The following is a 24075-nucleotide window of genomic DNA, read 5'->3' on the forward strand; positions in this document are numbered from 1 at the left end:
TGTAGAAGAAAATGGCAAACCATTCCAGTATTTTTGCCAATAAAATCCCAAGTGGAGTCAGGAAGGGTTGGACACAACAAAACAAAAATTATTAAGAATTTTTTCTTTACATGGATCCTAAATTTGTTTCTCTGCATTTCTGCCATCTAGGGATAAACAAAACATATCTGAAGATCATTCTCCTTGTTAAAGTAAAAAGAGAAACATGATTTTTCAGAGCTGTCTTCTTTCTGCCATATGGTGTTATCCCATTTGTTCCAGGTAGAAATTCTACCTACTGTTTGATCTTGCTTTTGCCTCCAACCTACCTTTTAAAGAAAGTCTTCTTCCTATTGTACTTAGCATTCATCAGATTCAGCTCATCTTCTGCTTTAGCATTCTTAATATTCTTAGAGGACTGCATCATTCCTTCTGCATTCACCTTCAGAGATCTACCCTGGCTTGCAAATGCTATATATCTTATAGAAATACTAAATTAGTTGATGAGTTTCCAATACAAGTTCCTTTCCCTTTCTAGAATAATTTGTGCTTCAGTTCTTACAGTTTAGTTTTGAGAGTTCTTGAGCTGACTTTCTCCACAGAAATTTAGGTCATGGAATCATATCTGTCCTTTTTATAAACTGTGAAATAGGCCTTCCCAGAACTTAGGGTATACATCAGACTATGATATAACCACCTCTATTCACAGTTGTTTTCTTTTTCTAAGATGGTGTTGTCATTTCCCACTAAAGTTCCCACTATCCGTACATTAGCAATCATTTTTCTTCTAACTGGTCAGATCAAGTCTAGAACACCAAGTGCACTCTTCATAAGCTGCTGAAGAATGAAATCACTGAATCACCTTAAAAATTAATCAGTTGCCCTATTTTTACTAGAGACCCAGATCCAGTCCAAACATTTGGAAGTCTTTCGTTACCACATCATATCTCCATACCACCTCCATCATTTATTCCTTCTTTCTAGTCAGGTGAAGCATCAGTTTCATAAAAATCAACACAATTGTCACCTGTTTCTTCTTCCACGGATCCTCATCCACATTTCTCCACCATGTTCCCACTTTCTGATTCCTGAATTTCCTCACAAAACTATCTATCTTTTTCGACAAACAAAAAGGAGACAATACTGCATAATGAACAAAGTGATGGACAGGAGATCAGGAAGAACTGGATTAAAATCCTGTTTCACTTACTCACAATCTGACCCTGAGAAAGTCACGTAATCTCTCTCAGCCTTAGCTTTCTCATCTAGAAAATGTAAATGATTACTTTTTACAGTAATTTTTTTCCCTGAATACCTGTGCTTGAAGCTAAATTAGAAGAGGCAGATAGAGTCATTTGTGGAGACTATGAGGGGGTTTCTAGGTACATTCATGGGATTATTTAGGGATTAATGGAACAAGTACTTATTCATGCCTAATTTTCCTTCAAAATGTCTAGACTTCCACTTTGGAATTAGCGAAGAAAAATGACAAAACTGCTCACTATCTTTGACCAAGCAATCCCACTACTAGGCTCATACTACCAAACAGTTACAAGGGGAGTATAAGTACAAATACATACAATGCCTACATCTGTGTGAATGAACACATTAAATGGACAGAATTGGTAGCCTTCTTTTCTTTTAACAAATGGTAATTCTCCAGGACTGTAATTAGTCAACATCACACCTGTAAAATGTTTTGCTATTTGTTGGAAAGAAATATATTTTAAGGTTGGGTGATCTGTAGGTTTAGTTGGGTTTGTCTGCTGTTTACATTACAATCCTCCAACCAAAGAAGGGAAAAAAACTTGAGAGTTTGTTTGTTTGTTTTTTATAAATTTGTATCTCTAGCATTATTTTTAAAATGTTTTTAAAATTTATTTTTATTTAACACTCTTCTTTTTAAATTTTGAGTTCCAAATTGTCTCTCTTCCTTCCTCCCATTCCATCCCACGTTCACTGAGAAGGCAAGCAACAAATCAACTATATATGTGAAATGATTAAAACATTTCTGTATTAGCTGTATTTGTTTTCAAAGCAAGAAAAACTAAGTGAAAAAACTATACTTCAATTTACACTCCAAGTTCATCAGTTCTCTCTCTGGAAGTAGACAGCATTTTTCATCATGAGTCCTTTGGAATTGTCTTGAATCGAAATGTTGATCAGAGTAGTCACTTCTTTCACATTTGATCATCATTACAAATAGTGCTGTTACTGTACAATATGATCTCCTGGTTCTTCTCACTTCACTTTACATCAGTTTATACAGGTCTTGTGTTTTTTGTTTTTCTGAAACCAATCCCCTTATAATTTCCCACAGTACAATGGTATTCCATCAAAATTATATGACACAACTTGTTCAGCAATTTCCCAATTGATGAGCCTCCTCATAAGTTTTCAAGTTTTCCTCATGACAAGAAGAGCTGCCATAAGTATTTTGGGCAGTTAGGTGGCACAATGGATAAAATATCAGGTTTGGAGTCAGAAAGACTCATCTTTCTAAGTTCAAATTCAGCCTCAGGCACTTACTAGCGGTGTGACCCTGTGCAAGTCATTTAACCATGTTTGCTTCAGTCTCTTCATCTGTAAAAAGAGCTGGAGAAGAAAATGACAAGCCACTCTGGTATCTTTGCCAAGAAAATTCCAAATGGGGTCACAAAGAGTCAGACATGACCAAAAAACAACAATAAATATTGTATAATATAGGTCCTTTTCCATTTTTTTAATCTCTCTGGAATACAGACCTAGTAGCGGTATTGTTGGATCAAAGGGTACACACAATTTTACAGCCCTTTGCGTCCAGTTCCAAACTGCTCTGCAAAATGAATGGACTAGTTTTCTACTCCACCAATGATTCGTAAGTGTACCCATTTTTCCTTCATCCCCTCCAGCATTTGTAATGTCTGACAGGTGTGAGGTAATACCTCAGTTATTTTAATTTGCCTTTCTCTAATCAATATTGATTCAGAGCATTTTTATATGACTATAGATAACTCTGATTTCTTCTGAAAACTGCCTGTCTATAACCTTTAACCAATTATCAACTGGGGAATGGCTCTTATTTTTATAAATTTGAGTCAGTTCTATACCCAGTATGTATCTGAGAAATGAGACTTTATCTGAGAAATTTGCTATAGATTATATTACTTCACGGTCTATGGTGGTGGTGTTAAAGTCCTTCTTCAGTCGTGCCCAATACTCTGTGACTCCATTTGGAGTTTTCTTGGCAAAGATACTGCAGTGGTTTGCCATTCCCTCTTCGGCTCATTTTACAGATGAGGAACTGAGTCAGACAGGTTTAAGTGACTTGCCCAGGGTACCATTAAGAAAAATATAGTTTCCCTGATTATCTCTTTTAATTAGGTCTATTTTTACTTTTGCTTCATCTGAGATCATGATTGCTATACCTTCCTTTTAGTTCAGCTGAAGCACATGAGATTCTGCTCCAGTCCTTTATTTTAACTCTGTATGTGTCCTTCTGTTTCAAGTGTGTCTCTTGTAAACAACATATTGTTGGATACTGGTGTCTAATCCATTCTATTACCTGCTTTCATTTTATGGGTAAACTCATTCCATTTACTTTCAGTTAGGATTACTGTACATTTCCCTCCATCTCATTTTCTTCTCTTTCTTCTTTTCTCTCTCTTTTTACCTGTCTTCTCCTCAAAAGTCTATTTTTCTTCTAACCACTGCCTCCCTTAATCTGTCCTCCCTTTTGTCATCCCTCCCATCTTTCTCTTTTCCTCTTCCTCTATTTCCCTATTATGTAAATTACATTTCTATACACAACTGAATGTGCATATATATTCTTCCCTGTTTGAACCAAATCCAATGCAAGTGAGGTTCCAGCATTGCTTGCCCCATCCACCCCCCATTTTCTCCTCCACTGTAAAAGTTCTTCTTTGCATACTCTTTTAATGTGAGAAAAATCTTCCCCATTCTACCTCTGCCTTCCCTTTTCTCCCAGAGCATTCTTCTCTCTCACCCCCTTCATTTTTTCAGAGATCATTCTAACATAATCAACTCATATGCCCTCTGTCTATGCAAACTCCTTTTAACTGTCCTAAAATGATAAAATTCATAAGCATTCTTACATATATCACCTTTCCATATAAGAATGAAAACAGTTTAACTTTATTGAGACCCCTATGTTTAATTATGATGATGATGATGATTAATCTTTCATGTTACCTTTTTACGTTTCTCTTGAATCTTATGTTTAAATGTTAAATTTTCTATTCAGCTCTGTTTTTTTATCAGGAATTCTTGAAAATTCTCTATTTCACTGAATATCCATTTTCCCCTTGAAAGAATATACTCAGGAAGTAGAAAGACGCACATACACACAGCTCCGAACCCACAAAACACAGAACGGCAGAGGGGACTAACCCAGGGCGAATTCTGCACCCAGAGACCACAGAATATTGGAGTGAGGGAGATTTCTGTTCCGGAGAGACCTGCAAACCTCTCGCGGGGGGTCCTTCGCGCCGTGGACTGGGAGCCGGGGCGAGAAGCAGAGAGCAGCCCTACCGCGGCAGCGACAACGTGGGAAGCAGATCCGAGAGGGCTGCGAGACGGGATCTCCAGCGGCCACACGGGTCCCCACCACCCACAGAGGGACCTGCAAACCTCTCGCAAAAGGTCGCGCTGCAGACGCGGAGCCCAGCCTGGACCTGCGGCGGCGGCGGGCCGCGGCTCTGAGAGGCACAGTTCTGAGAGGGATCCGGGGGCAGGATCTTCAGCAGCTGCACGGGCCCCCCCACCAACAGGTGACTGACAGGGGTAGGTGAGAGAGTCTCTTTGGCGGGTTGAGAGGGGAGTGGGGTGCCCCCATAACTCAGGCCCCCCCAGGAGATAGAAGCTGAGAGGCGGCTGCAGACAGGGGCTCCCCAAGCGGGCGGGAGCCTGGATCCATTGTGGAAGGTCTGTGCATAAACCCCCAGAGGGAACTATGCCTGAGAGGCGGCCCTGCCCCTGACCACCTGGACTCAATTCTCGCACTGAATAGCAGCCCTGCCCCCGCCAAAAGCCCTAAGGCGGGAAGGAGCATTTGAATCTCAGTCCCCAAACGCTGGCTGGGAGGACCAGGAGGCGAGGTGGGTGTGAGGAGAACATTCAGAGGTCAGGCCACTAGGTGGAGAATATGCCAAGAAAAGGGAAAAGAAATAAAACTATTGAAGGGTACTTTATCGGAGAGAAAAAAACACTTCCTCCCCTCCTTTCTGATGGGGAGGAACAAGGCTTGCCATCAGGCAAAGACACAGAAATCGAGGATTCTGTGTCCCAGCCCACCCAATGGGCTCGGGCCATGGAAGAGCTCAAGAGGAATTTTGAAAATCAAGTTAGAGAGGTGGAGGAAAGACTGGGAAGGGAAATGAGAGGGATGAGGGAGAAGCATGAAAAACAGATCAGCTCCCTGCTAAAGGAGAACCAAAAAAATCTTGAAGACATTGGCACCTTGAGAACTAGCCTAACTCAGCTGGCAAGGGAGGTGCAAGGGGCCAATGAGGAGAAGAATGCTTTCAAAAGCAGAATTAACCAAATGGAAAAGGAGATTCAAAAGCTCACTGAAGAAAATAGATCTTTCAAATCTAGAATGATACAGATGGACGCTTTGGACTTTTCGAGAAAGACAGATATCTCAGAACATACCGCGCAGATTCGAAAAATGGAAGATAATGTGAAATATCTTATTGGAAAAACAACTGACCTGGAAAATAGAATCAGGAGAGACAATGTAAAAATTCTGGGACTACCTGAAAACCATGATCAAAAGAAGAGCCTAGACATCATCTTCCATGAAATTATCAAGGAAAACTGCCCTGAGATTCTAGAACCAGAAGGCAAAATAAATATTCAAGGAATCCGCAGAACACCACATGAAAGAGATCCAAAAAGAGAAACTCCTAGGAGCATTGTGGCCAAACTCCAGAATTCCCAGGTGAAAGAGAAAATATTGCAAGCAGCTAGAAAGAAACAATTCAAGTATTGTGGAAATACAATCAGGATAGCACAAGATCTGGCACCCTCTACATTGAGGGATCGAAGGGAATGGAATAGGATATTCCAGAAGTCAAAGGAACTAGGACTGAAGCCAAGAATCACCTACCCAGCAAAACTGAGTATAATACTTCAGGAAAAAAAATGGTCTTTCAATGAAATAGAAGACTTTCAAATTTTCCTGATGAAAAGACCAGAACTGGAAAGAAAATTTGACTTTCTAACACAAGAATGAAGAGAACCATGAAAAGGCGAACAGCAAAGAGAAATCATAAGGGACTTACTAAAGTTGAACTGTTTACATTCCTACGTGGAAAGACAATATTTATAACCCTTGAAACATTTCAGTATCTGGGCACTGGGTGGGAGTACACACACACACACACATGCACACATACATAGAGACAGAGTGCACAGAGTGAATTGAAGAGGATGGGATCACATACTAAAAAAAAAAAAAAGAAAAAATGAAATCAAGCAGTGAGAGAGAAATATTGGGAGGAGAAAGGGAGAAGTTATATGGGGCAAATTATCTCTCATAAAAGAGGCAAGCAAAAGACTTATTAGTGGTGGGATAAAGTGGGGAGGCAAGAGAAAAACATGAAAACTCTCAGGAATATTATAGCAAAATTCCAGAACTCCTAGGTCAAAGAGAAAATATTTTTAAACAGCCAAAAAGAAACAATTCATATATTGTGGAACCACAGTCACTATCACTCAAGATTTAATGGCTTCCATGGTAAAGGAACAAAGAGTTTTTGACAAAGGAGTTAGAATTAAAACTAAGAATAATCCGTTCAGCAAAACTGAGTATATTCTTTCACAAGAATAAGTAAGATTATCATGTAAATGCAACTAGATATGTTAGCAAACAACTTTTTATAGATACTCTGCAGAGATTAAAGGTTTAAAAATTTAACTTAGGGTCCATGAATTTTTTTTTAATGTTTTGATAATTATTTCAATATACGTGGTTTCCTTAATAACACTATGTATTTTATTTTATCTAAAAGCATTCTGAGAAGGGGTCCACAGACTTCACCAGATTGTCAAAGGGATCCATACTACCCTAGATTATTTTATATAGCTATCAATCATAAAATGTTTAACTTAATTTTTAAATGTTCTTTAGTATTTCTTAAAATAAACAATAAAAAAAAATTGTAAGCAGGTAAAAATGTGACCTTTGAAAAGGGAACAACAGTGTGATTCCTGGCTTCCTCAGAATGCTGTAACACCACTTTCATTATCTAGAAACTCTTCTTGACCCTAGTGGGGTAGATTCTGTAATACAATAATGAGGCTTTTTCATCTTAGTTCTGATATGAAATGCAGTTTTCTGAGATATAATAATTAAAAAAAACTACCAAGATAAATGATTTCAACAACCCAAGTCTACGCTAGTAAACAATAAGAATAAACTCGAAATTGTGCGAGAGAAAGTTTTCTTAATCTAGGGCCTATGAACATAGATGTGGAAAAAAAATACATCTTTATTTCACCAATTGGTTTTCTTTGTAATACTAAGTAGTTTATTTTATGCATTTAGAAATATTATTCTGATGAGTCCATCATCTTTACCAAGACTACCATGATCCTAAAATAGGTTAAGAATGTCTGTGAGCTAATTTCTTACACTGTAGTTTTGGGGCTGTTTGTTCTCTCTACCACTCCTATTTTTCTTAAAGGGGAATATGACATAGTTAGTACAAACCAATGATAAAGAGATGCTTGCATTTAGACAATAGCATCACCCTTATGCTGCCCATTAATTGACCTCCTCTCACCCCAAAGAAAAGATCATCTTTACACAATAGCTTTATCCAGTCTTTTTTATCTTTGTGTGACTGTAAATTTTATACGTAATGGTAGAAAAACAGTAACAATGTTCTCTAATTAAGCAGAGGAGACAATGTATTCCCTTAGCACAAGGCCTAACTAGGTTCCAACGGAAAACATATGTCTCTCCTGATAATGCCACCAGAGAATTCCAGGACCATATTAAGTCCTCATGCTAGAAAAATGAAGCACACAGTCAAAACAATACAAAAAACGGGAATGAAAGAAAATCTAACAGGAGAATACAATTTCTCATTAAACTCCAAATGAGACAGTCCCAAATTTAAAACCTTTAAAATAATAACAACAGCTTTCAGGGTAGTCTTCTTGAGAAAAGGAGAAAACTACATTTTGTAGACTATTCCTACATGCACCATTGTCCACATTTTTGCATGAGGGGAAATGATGCCATACACACAATCTCCCTCCACTCTCCCAGGACACTTTCTTGCCTTTAAATCCCCAAAGGAGTTTGTAATTCTCCTATGGTTGTGCCATTATGCCTTCCAATCTAGTTGTCTATGAACTATTCTCATTCTATCTACTAGGCAGAAACCTCCTGGAGAGCAGGTTCAGTACATTTCTCATTTTTTACATTTCCCATAGTACCTAAGAATGGTAGAGTGCCTTCAAGAGCTGGCTTTGGAATCAGGAAGACCTGAGTGTGAATCCTATCCTCTTATAACTATTGGTTTTGTGACAATGGGTAAATTACTTGATTTTTTAATGCACTAGGTAGCCCTCAAAAACAACAAATGACAGAGGAGTTGCCCATCTGCATTAATGGAGAGCTTCCACAATGTGGGACTTCTAACGCTGATAAAATCATGTCTCTGAAAGGAAAAAACCAACAACCTGAGACAGTAATTTGTATGTAGTAAATACTTAACAAACACTTACTGGTAAATAAAAAAATGAAATCAACCAATGAAGGAATTAACATCATAAATATACAACACAGCAAAACCTATATAAAAATACCAATTATTAAGAAATGTCAATCATTGCCAGTTGCCCAGGTTATTTCATGCTTTGATTTAATAATTACTTGATAAATGGTAAAAGATCTTCACAAAAGTCCGACTCTGAAATCTCATGGAAAATGACTGCCAGCATTGTGGAGAATGAATAAATATGCAAAGCAAATGCAATATGCACACTAAGACTGAGAAGACAAAAATGAAACAACTGCTGTCCTCAAGGGGGGTTATATCCTACAGAGGAGATACAATATCTAGATGGCTAAGTAGAAGGCAAACGGAGGAACAAAACATTAGAGTCTGGATAAATCAGGGAAGACCTCACAGGGAAAAGGTGAGTACTGAAGAAGGGTGAGGGCTATGAAAGGTAAGATTAGTTGAGAGCGCATTCCGGGCATTACAAAAAGCTTGAGCAAATACAGAGGCAGAAGATGAAATCTTGAGTTAAGAGAAAAGCCTGTTCAGTTTGGCTGGAATGCAGAGTACATGAAGAGAAATAATGAGAAAACAGGATAAAAAATGTAGACTGGAGCCAAGCTATAGATGGCCTTAAATGTCACTTTGAAGAATTTATACTTTATCCTAGAAAAAACAGAGAACCTGAGATGGTTTCTGAGCAGTGAAATTACATACTCAGGCCTGTACCTTAGTTAAGAATACTTTAACAGCTGTGTGAAATATGGCTTGGAAAGGCTATGACAATAATACAGGCAAAAGGAGAGGAGAACCAGGGAGAGAGGGAAGGATATGTGATTTAAGAGAATGAGATGGATACTCAAGATTGTGGAGACAGAACTGTCCTGTCAGGAACTGGCACCTGATTGAGGGGTAGAGGTAAAGATATAAGGTGAGGGAAAGAATGAAAGATGACTATGAAGTCATAAACCCAAGTGACTGGAAAGATGAAAGGATCTTCAGTAGAAATGGAGAAGTTTAGAGAAGAAATTTGTTGTTTAGTCATTTCAGTCATGTTGACTCTTCGTGACCCCATTGGGGGTTTTCTTGGCAGAGAGGGTAGGGTGGTTTTGCCATTTTGTTCTCTCATTCATTTTACAGATGAGACAAATAGGGTTAAGTGACTTGCCCACAGTCACACAGTTAGTAATTGTCCACAGACCTATTTGAATCCAAGAAGACGAGTTTGACTCCAGGCCCAGCGCTCTTTCTACCTAGCTGCCCCTTAGAGAAGGCATAGGAAGATATAAGCTGTTTCAGACATAATGTTTCAGATGCCAAAAGGACACCTAGGTAGAGGTATATATACAACAGGAACCTAGAAATGTGGAACTAGGATTCAGGAATAGAAACTAATGCTGCTTATCCAGATTTGAGAATCATCTGTCTATGAGAGTTGATGAGAACACCAAGAAAAGGGAATACAGAGAGAGAAGAATAGAGGGTGTAGGACAAGGCCTTGGGGAACCATGTTGAAGAGGTGGCAGATGGGTGATGATCCAAGCAAAGAAGAAATCTGTGTCAAAGAAAATGAAGAAGGGAAGATTAGATATGAGCAATGGATGGTCAACTGTGTCAAAGGCTAAAGAACAAAAAGATGAGGAAGACTGAAAAAAAGACGTTGGATTTAGTGGCTAAAAAAGCATTACTAACCTTTAAGAGGGCAGTTTCAATGGAGCAGTTGAATTGGAGGCCAGATCACAAGGGGTTGAAAAGTGAATGGGTAGCAACTAGAAGTAGTAAGTGTAGATGACCAAACAATTGGCAATGAAAGGCAAGAGAGATACTGAATGGTAGTTTAAGGCAGAGGTTCTAAACCTAAGAGTCTGTGAACTTAGATGGGAAAAAAAATTATATTTTTATCTTCATTAACCTCTAACAAATGTATTATTTTCAACTACTTTTAAACACCATTTTGAGGAGGGGTCATAGGCTTCAAAAGGCTGCCAACGGAGTATAACACACACACACACACACACACACACACACACACACAAACACACCTACTTTAAAAGGAAGGCAGAGTCAAGTGAAGATTTTTTATGTTTGAAAGAGACACAAGTCCACTATGAAGGCAAATCAAGAAAGAGTTAGTATGATGATGGGTGAAAGGGACAGAGGAAAAAGAGAACATCAGCAAAATACAGACAAAGAAACACACACTAAAACATACAGAGACAAAGCAGTAAAAGAGTCAGACAGTGACACACATTTAGAATTATGAAACAAGCTCCCAAAGAAGAGAGGAGGCAGAGGGAATAATGGCGACAAGGAGAGAAATTTGCAAGGAAAACATTCACCTCTACTTCAAAGACCAAAGCAAAATAGAGAAGACAGATGAAGATGGTGAATACGAAAAAGGATTGAGTTTTGAAGTAAGGGAGATGAGGAACTCACAATGGATGGCCTTGAATTTCTCAGGAAAGTTGAAACCAAAGATTAACTGGTTAGAGAATAGAAGAGTAGGGGTGGTAGTGAAGGCTGAAAGAGAAAATTTGTAACAACCATCCCAGGGAGTATCATAGAACATGAGAGTGGATCAGGGAAGAGGACCGGATTTGTTGTGTATCCAAATGAAATTAGAAAATATGAGTCTGTGGTGCACTTAAACAACACAATTCCATGACTTCCTCCTCCAAGAGACGTCAACAATTTGGAAGGATGGGAAGAAGTAGATGGTTTGGGTGACCAATGGTTGAGCATTGTCAGTGTGTGAATAACAGGAACAAAAGGGGACTGGAAATTATAATCTTGTTTCACAAAACAACAAAAAGCAATGGAAGTGAAGTTGAGGTTATAGAAAACTTAGATTAACCACAAAGTCCTTTCAAAAAACATTTATAGATAAAGTTGGAAAGACAACAAATAGATGCAAAGGGAAAACATCTGTCAACATTTCTCTAGCAAGCTATTTGCACTGTAAGTGATGTTGAAAATCTGCACAATTTGAACCCAAGTCTATGAGACTGAAAGTTTGTTTTTTCACATGTAACATACAAAAATTTGGGTTAGCTTTCAAGAACAGTAGTGATACTCCACTGTATTCAGATCAGTCCATATCCAGAGCATTGTGTTCAGTTCTGGGTGCCACATTTTAGAAACAATAATAAGCTAGAAAACATTCAGAGACCAGAACAGAATGAAAAAGACCTGATCGATAAAAGGGCCATGAGATCATGCCAGGTACTGAATGATCAGTTGAAGAAAATAGGCATTTTTAACCTAGAAAAAAGATTATTTGAGGGAGGCAGACAGAACATGATAGTTTTCTTCAAGGGCTGTCACAAAGAGGTATAACACTTGTTCTGCTGGACCTCAAAGGGAAGAACAAGGAATAATCTGTAGAAGTAGCAGAGACAAAGATTTAGGCTTCATGCTAGGAAAAACTAACAATCAGAATTTGTTAGGATAGCAGTCTTGGAATGTTGTGTGTTTCCCCTTCACCAGGAGTATTCAAGTAAATGTTGGATGACCACTTGATAGGTAGAAGTGGACCTCTGGCCAGGTGTGGGATGTACTAGAGGGCTACCTCTAAGGTACCTTGTGTTGGGATTGGAAGCTCAATTCCGTGTGGACGGTCTCGGGCGGGTAAAAGTGGGACTTCTAAATCTTAGAGTCTTACGAGGCCCTCCATGAACAGCGGGGTTCGAGAAGGTCAGACTGAGCTAGCTCGGCTAGCTCGGGTATTTCCGCCTCTCCCCGGGAGATACGTGATGGGTGGAGTCTCCCTGCCCTCGAGATGGTCCCGGATTGGAGCACACCTAGTTACCTAACAGCACGGTATTGAGATGCAAACTGTGCGGCTGAAGGTTAAGTAGGATTGAGGAAGCCTGAAAGCTCTCTTAGCACGTGAGGAGCCAAGAGGACAGTAGGCTCCGCTTTTCTTCTTTCCTCTCTCCCCTCCCCCTCTCTCCCCGCTTGTACTTCTACTTCCAATCCCTTAAGCTTAGCCTCCTTAGGAAATCTCCCCCTCTTCCTCCTAAGGAAGACCTCCCTGCACTTGTAACCCAGACCCTGTAATAAAGCTCAACCCCTGTTCGACTCTGGAACGTCCTTTCTCTCATACGTTTATCCGGTTTGGCCAACCGAAGACCTGGGACAGGTAAGAAAGACTCGGGTAGCCCAATACAGGCCTCTAGGCCTGGCACCTTGTGTACTAAATTCCATTAAGTCTTTACTTCACCCTCAAAATAGGAGCTGTTCAGCAAATATAAAATAAAATAATGCAAGGAGAATAAATCACATGGGTTGAGAAAAACCATAACATGCCAGCATTTTTCATTACAGAACTCAAAACAAAATTATTGATAGGGTCTATAAAATCTTATGTCTCAGTGCCTAGGAAAAACAGGCTTCCTTTTCCCTCTTCACAATGACCCCATAACATAAACTGTGGGGTCGCCCTGGGCAATCTCCAAGAACAGAATCCGAAATGGTCATATTTAGGTCACAGCCATCAAATCATATCACATATTTGATGGTCACAGCCATCAAAACAGGTCCTACTCCAGGCACACAAAAACTCTCAGTCCAAAAAATTTTCATATGAGTAGGCCAATACCAATTCATCCTAACTTCTGCCATTCCAAATTTAAAGTAGTCCCACAAGGAACCGATTTTAGTCCAATTTCACTGCATTCCCCCTAGAATGGATCTGAACTTTCAGATGAGGGATTCTGTAATGTACACTTCTAGTAGTCTGGCAAAGGATATGTACCACTTCTCAAAATCATGTTTTTTAAATATATAAAATTATACATATATGGGACATTAAATGTATTGAAATTCAGTCATCAAAATGTTTTAAAAACAAGGTCATGGACTGTAGGCTAAGAACTCCTGAAATGAACAGTGCCCAGAATCATTCCTCCAGACTTTTCAATCGCGAATGTCTGGTAAGGTATTTTCAACAGCTAAGTCCCAAATAAGTCTTTCCAGCCATTTCTCCTATTCTCATCTCCCAAGGTATTCCTTAGGGAGTTCAGAACTACCCAGGTGAGGTTTAGAGCCTGAGATCAGCAAAGCCCAATTTCAGAAACTATAACCCCATTATATGCTTTTATTTTTCCCTATTGCGTATAATTTGTGATCTACATTAAAAAATGCCCTTCAGATGTTAAAAATAAGAACCAAATCTATTCTGACACTGATAAATACTGCATTTAACTAAATTATTCACAACCCAGACACACATTACTGAATAATTTCATGCAAACTATTAACTTAAATTTTAAGATTATACTATGCAATACTTGGGTGGAGAGCTTTCCAGACCCAGCACCGGAAGAGAGAAAGGAGTTTATTTGTTTTTCTTAACTTTGCTTACAGAAGATAAAAAGGTCATGAACCAAACAATTATAAGTTATTACTTCTTAAAAATTATTCTCTGAATAAATGGATTAAAAGTTTATTCAATTCACCTTGATTTTTTAAAAATATGCTGAGTTTCTCTTTTATAAAAATTTGTTACAAAGCATTTCCATAAAAGTTTGTCAGGACTAATTTTTCATTTTCCTTACCAATTCATAATGGGCTAAATCTTAAACTAACACTTCTTCATATGCATTATAACAATTCTTCCTTAGGGGATCACATGACTGCACATGTATAACCTATATCAAATTGCTTGCCATCTCAGGGAAGGAGGAGAGAGAGAAGGGAGAGAGTTTGGAACTCAAAATTTTAAAAAAAAACTTATATTTTAAAAATTTTCACATGTAATTTAAAAATATTAAAAATTTAAAAAACAAATCAAACTCCCTTTCAACTGTAAAAACAAAACAAAAATGTGTAGGGAATCATAAAAATGCCATGATTTGCCAAACTATGTCAATTTCAAAAAGTAAAGAGGCAGCATAGGCACTGGAATCTAATTTACACCACATAAATATCTATGTAGAATTATTATGCAGTGTTTCAAACTACACATTAGAAATTTAAATGGAGAGATGTGGTCTAGTGGAGCAGAGGAACATGAAGATACGAAGTTCTATTTCTGAACTGTAACCTCACTGGGAGGCTTTCGGCAAGATCTTTGTTTATCATCTAAGGGAAAGACTCATATTTAATTCATTCGTTGAGCATTTATTGAGTGCCTACTGGCAAAATATATTAAACTGTGGGGAATACCAAAAGGAGTAAGGTAGTCTCTTCCTTTACGGAGTTCATACTTCAATAGCAAAGATAAGATGCAAACACAAATAATTCTAACAGAAGGCAGAAGATGAAAGAATGACCAGAGAGGTATGGATCAGAAGGTTATATAAGTCCCAAAAGGGAAATACAGAACTGCTTAAATATGATGTCTTTACAATGAGAAAAGTATTTGGTTTGAGGTACTTGAAATCTGAATCTCAAGTAATTCATTTATTTATTTTTTTCCCTTCTAGAGCACTATTTCCTATTCCAAATTATACTATGGACTGACATGATATCTAAATTCTCCCTACTAGCTATGGGGATTGGCTGGGATCAAGAGCTAGTAATCTATTAATAAATGCTTGTTAACCTGAATCAAATTCAACAGGAAGCAGGAAGTAGATGGTTAGTGACTACTAACATAAATACGAATCACCTCTGGTTTCAAGTAGCTTTCCTTCTATCAGGAGAGGCATGTACACAATTAAGTTTACACAAAGGAAATACAATATAATGGGGAGATAGTATGTACTAGCAAAGTTTTTTTTTTGGGGGGGGGGGGGTCTGTTAATCAATCAAGGAGCATTTCTTAAGAGCTTACTATGTACCAGGCACTGGGCTAGGCCTTAGGAATAGAAATCCAAACAATAAAATAATCCGTACTCTCAAGGATCTCAGAGAAAAATTGCTTGTGTAGAAAGCGACACAAGTTGAGTTTTGAAGGTGGTATAGATATCTAAGTGACACAGGAGAAAAGGGAGTACATTCCAGACAAGAGAGAAAAACAGCCTGTGCAAAAACATGGAGATGAGATAAAATGTTGTGTGAGGAGTCAGTTTTAAGTGAATACATTTTGGAAATAAGGTCTTTTGGTTATTAAAAAATTTTTCACATCAGTAAGACAGTGGGTGATAGAGTCACTAGAGTATTAGATTTGGAGTCAGAAAGACCTGAGTTCAAATCCAGTCCCAGTCACTTAGGAGTTGTGTGATCCAGGGCAAGTCAACTAACCTCTCTCCACCTCAGTATCTTCATCTGTAAAATGAAGATGAGAATAGCACCTACCTTGCAAGAGTGTTGTGAGAATTAAGGGAGATAATGTAAAGTGCTTTGTAAACCTTAAAGCACTACACATAAATGCTAGATATTACCATTATAATTTTTTAAAATATATCCAAGGACTGGAATATGGAAAATGCCCATCTTGAAGACAGAGACTACATACATAAGATTATGTGTATAACATCCTCTCCTTTAATCTTACGCTGTAACAGTCTCACTGTCCTACATACAGAATGATCATCACCTGAAAGCAAGGGCGATGATAATTGAGACTGCCAGTAAATTACTTTTTAAAGTAAAATGTTCTACCCTAGTTAAATGTCATACATTGGTAACATTCCTAGATAAAGTAATTTGGCTTTATCTATGAATGCAGTGCCATGTTTAACACCCTCATTCTCATATTTTAACAGAGGTATAAATCTACAATAATAAAAGAATCCATGCTTGAGCAAGTCAGAAGCCATTTGGGTGACTTTCCCCTCAATTCCAACATAGTGGGGTGAGGCACAGAAGGCCCCTTCTGCAGTGTTCTATACCAACGATTCACTACTTCCAGCTGCAACTCTGACATATAAGTGCTGATAAAACATTTGGAAAATGATTGATTTTTTTTGTCAAAATTTGAAATACAGCAGAGACTGGAGAACATTATAAAGACTATACTTTGATGTATTCAAAAAAATACAGAGCAAGTTCACACATTAAAAAGTGTTTCTACGTTGGCATGTCTGTACTATCTAATCACGCAAACTTCAAAAAATGAAGAATTATGCATGAAATCTTCAACCTAAAATAGGACAATGCCAGCTGCAACACGAACTTGAATGCAGTTTTACCTAAACTATGCCAAGACAAAAAAAAATTTGTGATGAAAGTTAGAACAAGAATCAATCTAGTTCAAAATTGTCTAATGTGAGATACACCTAACCTAAAATGCCCACAGTCAAGTGAAGTCATATAGTCTAAAAGTATATCTCAGCCTTTTTTCAAGCCACTGTTCAACACACAGATGAACCTAACTTTCAGTAGCTCCCTACTGTAATTCTGTAAGGTCACTTCCACCCTCAGTCTTCTCATCTGTAAAGAGGGTTGAATTATGATGGCCTCTCCCTTCCAGCTATAAGGTTACAGTGCTGTGATGCCTGAAATCCTATGTATGTGTCCCACGTTAATTAAAAATTGTGTACTATTTTCTAATTAACTCTTGTGTTTTAGTTGTATTTCCCTAATTATCTTACAAGCTCCATGACTGTAAAGTGAGTGAATGATTATAAACTATTCATTCACTCAACAAAGTTATTACTGTTAAGTGTCTACTAATGTACTATAAAGTATGCTAAGGTAAGGGATAGGAGAATCAGAGCACATGTTTTTTTTGCGATATGGTATTGTGAGAGGAGTGCCGCACCTGGAATCAAGAGAGCTGGGCTTGAATCTCCCAGATATGACACTTATCAGCTTGTGTGTATTTGAGCAAATCAGGTCAGCTCTCTGAGCTTCTCATCTGTAAAATGTGGACAATGATAACTGTACTCATCATACCACAGAGTTCTAGGCAGAAAGCACTTTAATAAACAAAGGTGCTACAGAAATGTGAGCTAGTATGATTACTCTCATATTATTATTAGTCCCCACAGTACAGAACACACAGTTATGTACTCAATACTTGCTGATCAACTGTATTGACTGGGAGACCCAAGAGACACCAGGACAAAAGTCAAGGACAGACCAACAACAGATGAGGGGGAACTACAAATTACTTTCAAGGCAGAAGGAACCCATCACTCAACATAATCTGACTATGAAATACTCTAGGGAAACTACATTTTGTTACCTGGGTATAATATTTTAATAATCTAATATTGTTACATGGGTATAATACGTAATCATTGTTTTAGGTTGCTCACTCAAACGATCGCTCAATTTGATTCTTCTATGTACTTACTTGTTACATTTCAAAGAGATTTTTCTAATTCTCACTCCAAGTTGCCTAAAAACCATGGGCAATGATCATCATGCTCCAGTCATATGGCAGATGGGCAAGAGCAGCCAACCGAGGCAGAGAAAACCAGCTTTCCCCAGCTAATGCAACATCTGGATTCATTAATAAAAGTGTAAGTGTCTAGGACAAGGAAGATAACAGTTCCACTGAACAGTTGGAACATTTGAAGGGCTGAGTTCAATTCAGTTCACCATGTAGGAACACTGAAAATTCTCAGTACAAACAAGGGAGAATGAAAGGACCTGGAAAGCATGTCACGTAAGGAATGACTGAAGGAATTTAAAATTGTTAAGACACAGTGGGACATCATGACTATCTTCAGATATCAGAAGGTTGATCATACAGAGGCAGGAGTGGATTTTCTGTGCAGTTAAATTTGATCACAGGGCTAGAGATTTAAAACTGGAAGAGATCTCAGAAGTCATCAGTCCATCTCCCTTATTTTAAAGATTAGGAAATGGAGGCCTAGAAAGCTTCAACAATTTGTCCAGTTATATAAGAAGTAGAGAGATAATTGGGTCTTGAACCCAGATCTTCAGATTCCTTTGAGCCAGAAGCTCTGGATTTTGCATATGATATTCCTGGGAGTTTTCATCTTGGAGTTTCTTTCAGGAGGTGACCAGTGGATTCTTTCTGTTTTCACTTTGCCCTCTTGTTCTAGTAAGTCTGGACAGTTCTGGGTTTTTTTCATGACTTCTTGAAATATGATATCCAGTCTCTTGTTTTATTCATGTAATCTATCCTTAAATTAGCTCTTGATGTGTTTCAATTGTTTTTGATAAAAGATAACTTTACATTTCCTTTTATTTGGTTCAACCTTTTAACTTTCTTATTGTCTTATAAAGTCATTAACTCTGACTATTACAATTTTCAAGGAGTTTGTTACTTGGAGGTATTGTACCTTTTGTACTAAGCTGTTCATTCTTTTTCCAAGCCCTACTTCTCATTTTTTTTCAAGTCCTATTTCTCATTTTTTTTTCCAAGGCTCAGTAGGGTGCTGTTCTTAGATCTTTATTGGAGTTGTTAGGGGGGAGTCAGTGAGGGAGTTAAAGCGGGGCTGTACTGCTTCCTCCTACTTATCCATCATGGCTGGTCTCCAAGGTCCTAGGATCCCAAATCCAATACTCCTTCCAGGATGTTACGTTGCCTCCAAAAGATAGAATTAGTAAGGCAGATTTGAACTCAGTAGAAAAAAGCATTCAATATATTCAAAAGTAGAACGAATTGCCTCATGAGGTAGTGACTCCACAGTCATTAATAATGCTTACAAAGTTTCTGACCACCAGTCAAGAATGTTGTAAATGTGACTAAGTACAGAATAGGAAGCTGGATGAATGTTGTTCTAAGACACTTTTCAACTTCAAGCGTCTATAATCCTGACTAATTTAGCATCTTAAAAATACACAATGACAGAGAACTACCTGAGTGACAGCAATGAAAGGGAGACCCTAGTTCTAATGACCAATTTAGTTATCTAAGAGGAGTCATTTTTTTTACATATATTTAGGTTTCCTCATAAGCACAAGGATAATATTACACTGCAAACTCTTGAGTCTGAGGAAACATTCACTTAGAAGAAATTGGCCTATACAAAACCTTTTCTTCTGCATTATTTTTTGGAACCGTTCACTACTTGAACATGTCAAATCAAAAGGCCACAAAAGTAAGTCTACCTAGTAGGACATTATACTTTAGGATTATGGCCAGAAATAAGACTAACACATATTCTACAGGAATTCAAAAGGCATTCATCAATACCAGTTGTATAAGAATAATACATGATCAGGATTAGTGTTTTTAATCAAAACGATATGAATCCAAATATAAATTAATTTTGAATCCAAATATAAATTGGTTTTGAATCCAAATAAATGTTTATTATCTTTTCACAGAAAGAGTAAGGACACAGAATTGAGGTTGGGAGGAGAGGAGGAAGAGGGAAAAGCAGAACCTTAGATGACAAGATGTAAGGGCATTTGAAGTGATGCATACACACACACACACATATACATACACACACACACAGATGGACGTTTAAAATAAGTTACTGCCATTAACAACAAAGGGTGGACTTATTCTAACCATAGAGTTCTTGATGTAACAAACAGATGGAAAGAACTAAACACTAAGAAGTTGGGAAAAATGGGTCAAAAATACAAGAGACCAAGGCATAGGAAAAAAAAAAAGAAATTGCAACTATTTCAGAATTTGAAGAACAGAAATATTTTTTCTGTCAAATGAAATTCACGCATGTATAGTTAAAAAGAAGTAAAAAACAAGTAAGTCCCCCAATCAAAAACAAAAGGTTCATCTGAGCAGAGTGCTGAAAATAACTTTTTCATCTGATTCATTTAAAAGTTAGATCTAGAAATGAAAACAGAAATTGTGTAGCAGAACAGATGAAGAGATTAAGACCCAGAGAGATAAGGTACTTGGTCCAAGGTTACTCATCAAGCTAGTAACTTGGAGAATTAGGGGTAGCTAGGTGGTGCAGTGGATAGAGCACCAGTGTAGGAGTCAGGAGGACCTGAGTTCCAATCTCACCTCAGACACTTGACACTCACTAGCTGTGTGACCTGGGGCAAGTCACTTAATCCCAACTGCCTCATCCTGGGTCATCTCCAGTCATCCTGATGAATATTTTTGGTCACTGGATTCAGATGGTTCTGGAGGAGAAGTGAGGCTAGTGACCTGCACAGCCCTCCCTCACTCAAAACAAAGTCAAGTGCAAGTCATGTCATCATTTCTCTGATGGCATGGTCTTCTTTGGCAACAAAGGACTGAACACACACAACTTAGGATCTTGATACTACATGTCTCTCTGTCCATTTCTTGAATCTGGAAAATTTAGGATTATTGAATGACAGGAAGTATGTTTGTAAAGTATCAAATGTATTGCCTTATAACTTCATTCAGGAGGCAGAATGTGATGCCATTTTCAATGGATAACTAGCATCTTTCACTCAAGTCTTCCTATAATGCCTCACCACAGTGCAGAGGTGTCCCAAGGTTATTCCAGGAGAACACAAGACCTCAGGTTCTACCAAGTTGGAAAAGCTTGGAATGTTGTCCTTACAATATTGTCTGTATTACCGTTGTCTGAGGACTGGGTCAGCTAGGTGCAGAGGTCATTTTCAGAAGGCTGGCCAATAGATAATGATGACTTTTTTCTTCAGTAGCAACTCATTCTATCTACTAAGGTGTGAAGAGGGGGTAACAACTGTCATTAATGAAGAGTCAAATCAAATCCACTAAGTATTGGGAATTTTATTCATAATACATTTTGTCTCTTCTGTAACAAAAAAGACTGAAGTAGATTGTGCGAAATGTTCCTAATAAACCTGGAATAATACTATGGTTGTACCTACAATTATGGCTAGCATTTATATAAACAATTTTAGGTTTGCAAAGTCCACTGCTTTGATTGATCCTCACAACAACCCTACGAGTTAATACTATTTTTATCTCCATTTTTACATAGGAGTAAACTGAAGCTCAACGTTAAATGACTTGCCAGAATCACACAGCGACTAAGTATCTAAGTCAGGATCTCAGATCTTCCTGACTCCAAAGACAGCACTATATTCAGTATTCCATACCTAGCTTATCGAATAACATTTTTTCTTAATCTAACAATGACAACAGTAGGTAAACATCAGACACTGACAGAGAAAAGGAAAATCTAGGAACACAAAGGACTTATGACATTACCAAGAGGACAGCTCATTTTGCCTGAGACACGGGGATCTATCAGTTTCTATTTACAGAAAAATCTCCTTGGCTTTCATGAATATCTAGGAAATGGTAGTGTGCTTTGATAAACACACTGATAAACTTGAAAGCTAATTAGGTGCCATGTACTCCGCACTATTCTGTATACATCTGGAGTACTATGCTCAGCTGGGATGACCCACTTTCTGAGGGGCACTGACAAACTGAAGGAGGGGCAGAGGAGTATCATTAAGAAAAATCATGTCCCATGCAGAAGAGCTGCAGGAACTGGGGGGGGTGCAGCTCTGAGAAGACTTTTCAAAGCCAAAGGTTCCTCCTAGGGAATGGAAGGGCCACGCCCTTAGTTATAACGTGGCATTTATTATAACAAGAAATGTTCATTCTGGGTTATGGGCTGTTGTTATGGCAGGAATTCTCTAGACAGCAGATGATGGTCGTGGCGGGAGTTTATGCTGGCAATTAAGATGACAAAGCACTTCTATCGATTAAAGAGCTAGGTCCTTCATCTGGGTGTTTGAAGATGGCCACTCTGGAATTAATCAAGCCTGCTGAACAACCTTCACCAGACCATGCCCGCCTTTTCCACTCTGTTTTTCAATGTAAAATCCTCCCTATTCTGGACCGTGGAAGGCTGCTCATCTACCTGTTTGCCTGCTCTGTCTGCATTTTCTCATCAGGGAGCAAATCCGGCAGACCGGGTCCCAAGGGGGGAAAACCAATCACCCAGTGGCGCCTCGGCGCATCAGGACCGCGGCAGCACCGAACGCGTCCCGCAGTCCGCCTGGGTGTACCTGCTGTGACCGCAGGCAGGGACGCAAGCTCCCGCACGCTGGTGCACGCCCTCACGGACAGGACAAGGAAAGACTCGTACGTTTCCCAAGGTGTTCCCAAGCGTGCGGGGCACCGACCGAGAGCGGGTGCGGGCTTAGCCGCAGGTCCGCAGGCCAGTTAAGGGGAGGCACCTCTGCGCAGGGCAGCGCTTACTAGGGGAAAGCTAGGCAGCAGGGAGGGCCGGGAGCCGCCCCCTCCCACTTCCCCGGTGCCGCACCTGGCGCAGGTGAGCCGCCCCCCCCCCACCCCCGGTCCCCGGTCCCCGGTCCCCGGCCCGGGCGCGCTCACCAGAACAGCAGGTTGGCGCAGACAAAGCCCAGCAGGCTGCGGAGGGGCCTCCGCCAGCTCAGCGCCTCCCCGACGCAGCCGCTCAGCAGCAGCGCGGGCTCGCCCAGCAGCCAGGTCACCGCGGCGGCCGCTTCGGCTCCGGCCGCCGCCTGCGCGCTGTCCTCCCGGGCCGGGGGCGCCCCGGCCGCCGCCCCCCGCCCGGTGTCCGCCGCCGCCGCGGCCGCAGCCTCCTCCTCCTCCTCGGCTGCCCGCGCGCAGCATCCTCCCTCCCGCTCCTCCTCCCGGGCTCCCAGACTCGCCATCTTCAGTTTCCACTAGTGCCTTCTGGGGCCCGGAGGGGACGGCGGAGCCCTGCGGTCCGCGGGGTGGTCGCGACGGTGGGAGCGGTGCCGGTGTTGCTGCCGCTGTCGCTGCTGGCCTCCGCCTCGGCTCCGACGCTCCCCGGGGCCGACGGGGGAGGAGTGTGGGTGGATGCGGCGCGCTGGGCGGCCGGGGGCCGAGGAGGCGGGCGCGAGACTGGCCCGAGGCTGCGGCGGGGGCTGCGGGCGGCGGCCGCGCACCGAAGTGCTGAGGGAGGGGGGCGGCCTGTGACGTCACAGAGCCGGGCTGGCCCCCGGCGCTGGCGGAGCCGGGCCGGGCCGCAGCCGTCTGGCCCACCCGAGCCGGCCGCTGGGGTGGGCAGGAAGTGGGTGTGGCCAGGTTAGCCTGCGCCCCGCGGGGAGAGGTGCAGGCGGCGGACAGACGGTGCGGGAGTGGCGAGCGTGCGCGCGTCCTCTCCGGGGTAGCTGTGAATGCGGGGCCGCAGCTTTGGGTTTGGGAGGCGGCGGCGGGGGGACTTCCCGGGAAAGTTGGCGGTGGGTGCGCCCCAAAGTGCGAGGGAAAACCCCAGGCCTCCCTTCCCCGGCCCCGTAGTGAGTCTACAGTTTCTGTTCTGAGGCCGGTAACCTGAAAGGCAACAATGTAACCTGGAGAAAAGTCAGGGGGCGCTGGCCTCGGGTTAGGCAGGCTCGTGGAGGACATCCATTTGTCAGACTGGGACCCTGGCCCAAAAGACGTCCGACCGGCCGCTGGCCACCCTGCTTCCTCCGCTGGGCAGCAGGTGAGAAGCGTGGCAGCCAGATCTAGGGCAGGAGGGTGAGGGAGCAGCCAGGTGTCTGCCGGGGATTACTGGCCCGACTGCACCTTCCTGGGCCTGGACTTTCCTCCGCTGTTCCAGGGTGGGTAAGATAGAATGATTAAGACACCAAGAGATACACTTACCTTTGT

The 24075-nt window shown here is 40.6% G+C and overlaps 1 protein-coding gene across 2 annotated transcripts in view; it reads right to left on the bottom strand.

Annotated features, from left to right (window-relative positions):
* RETREG1 (reticulophagy regulator 1) overlaps positions 1-23210 on the bottom strand; it is a 156724-nt gene extending 133514 nt beyond the window's left edge. For both annotated transcript variants that reach the window (XM_072605460.1, XM_072605461.1), the window contains exon 1: positions 22810-23210. In XM_072605460.1, the coding sequence (XP_072461561.1) occupies positions 22810-23111 (302 nt within the window). In that variant the 5' untranslated portion in view covers positions 23112-23210. The remainder of the gene's footprint in view (positions 1-22809) is intronic.
* Positions 23211-24075: the final 865 nt, after the last annotated feature.

Source organism: Notamacropus eugenii, chromosome 4 (genome assembly GCF_028372415.1).
Source record: "Notamacropus eugenii isolate mMacEug1 chromosome 4, mMacEug1.pri_v2, whole genome shotgun sequence".
NCBI lineage: Eukaryota > Metazoa > Chordata > Mammalia > Diprotodontia > Macropodidae > Notamacropus > Notamacropus eugenii.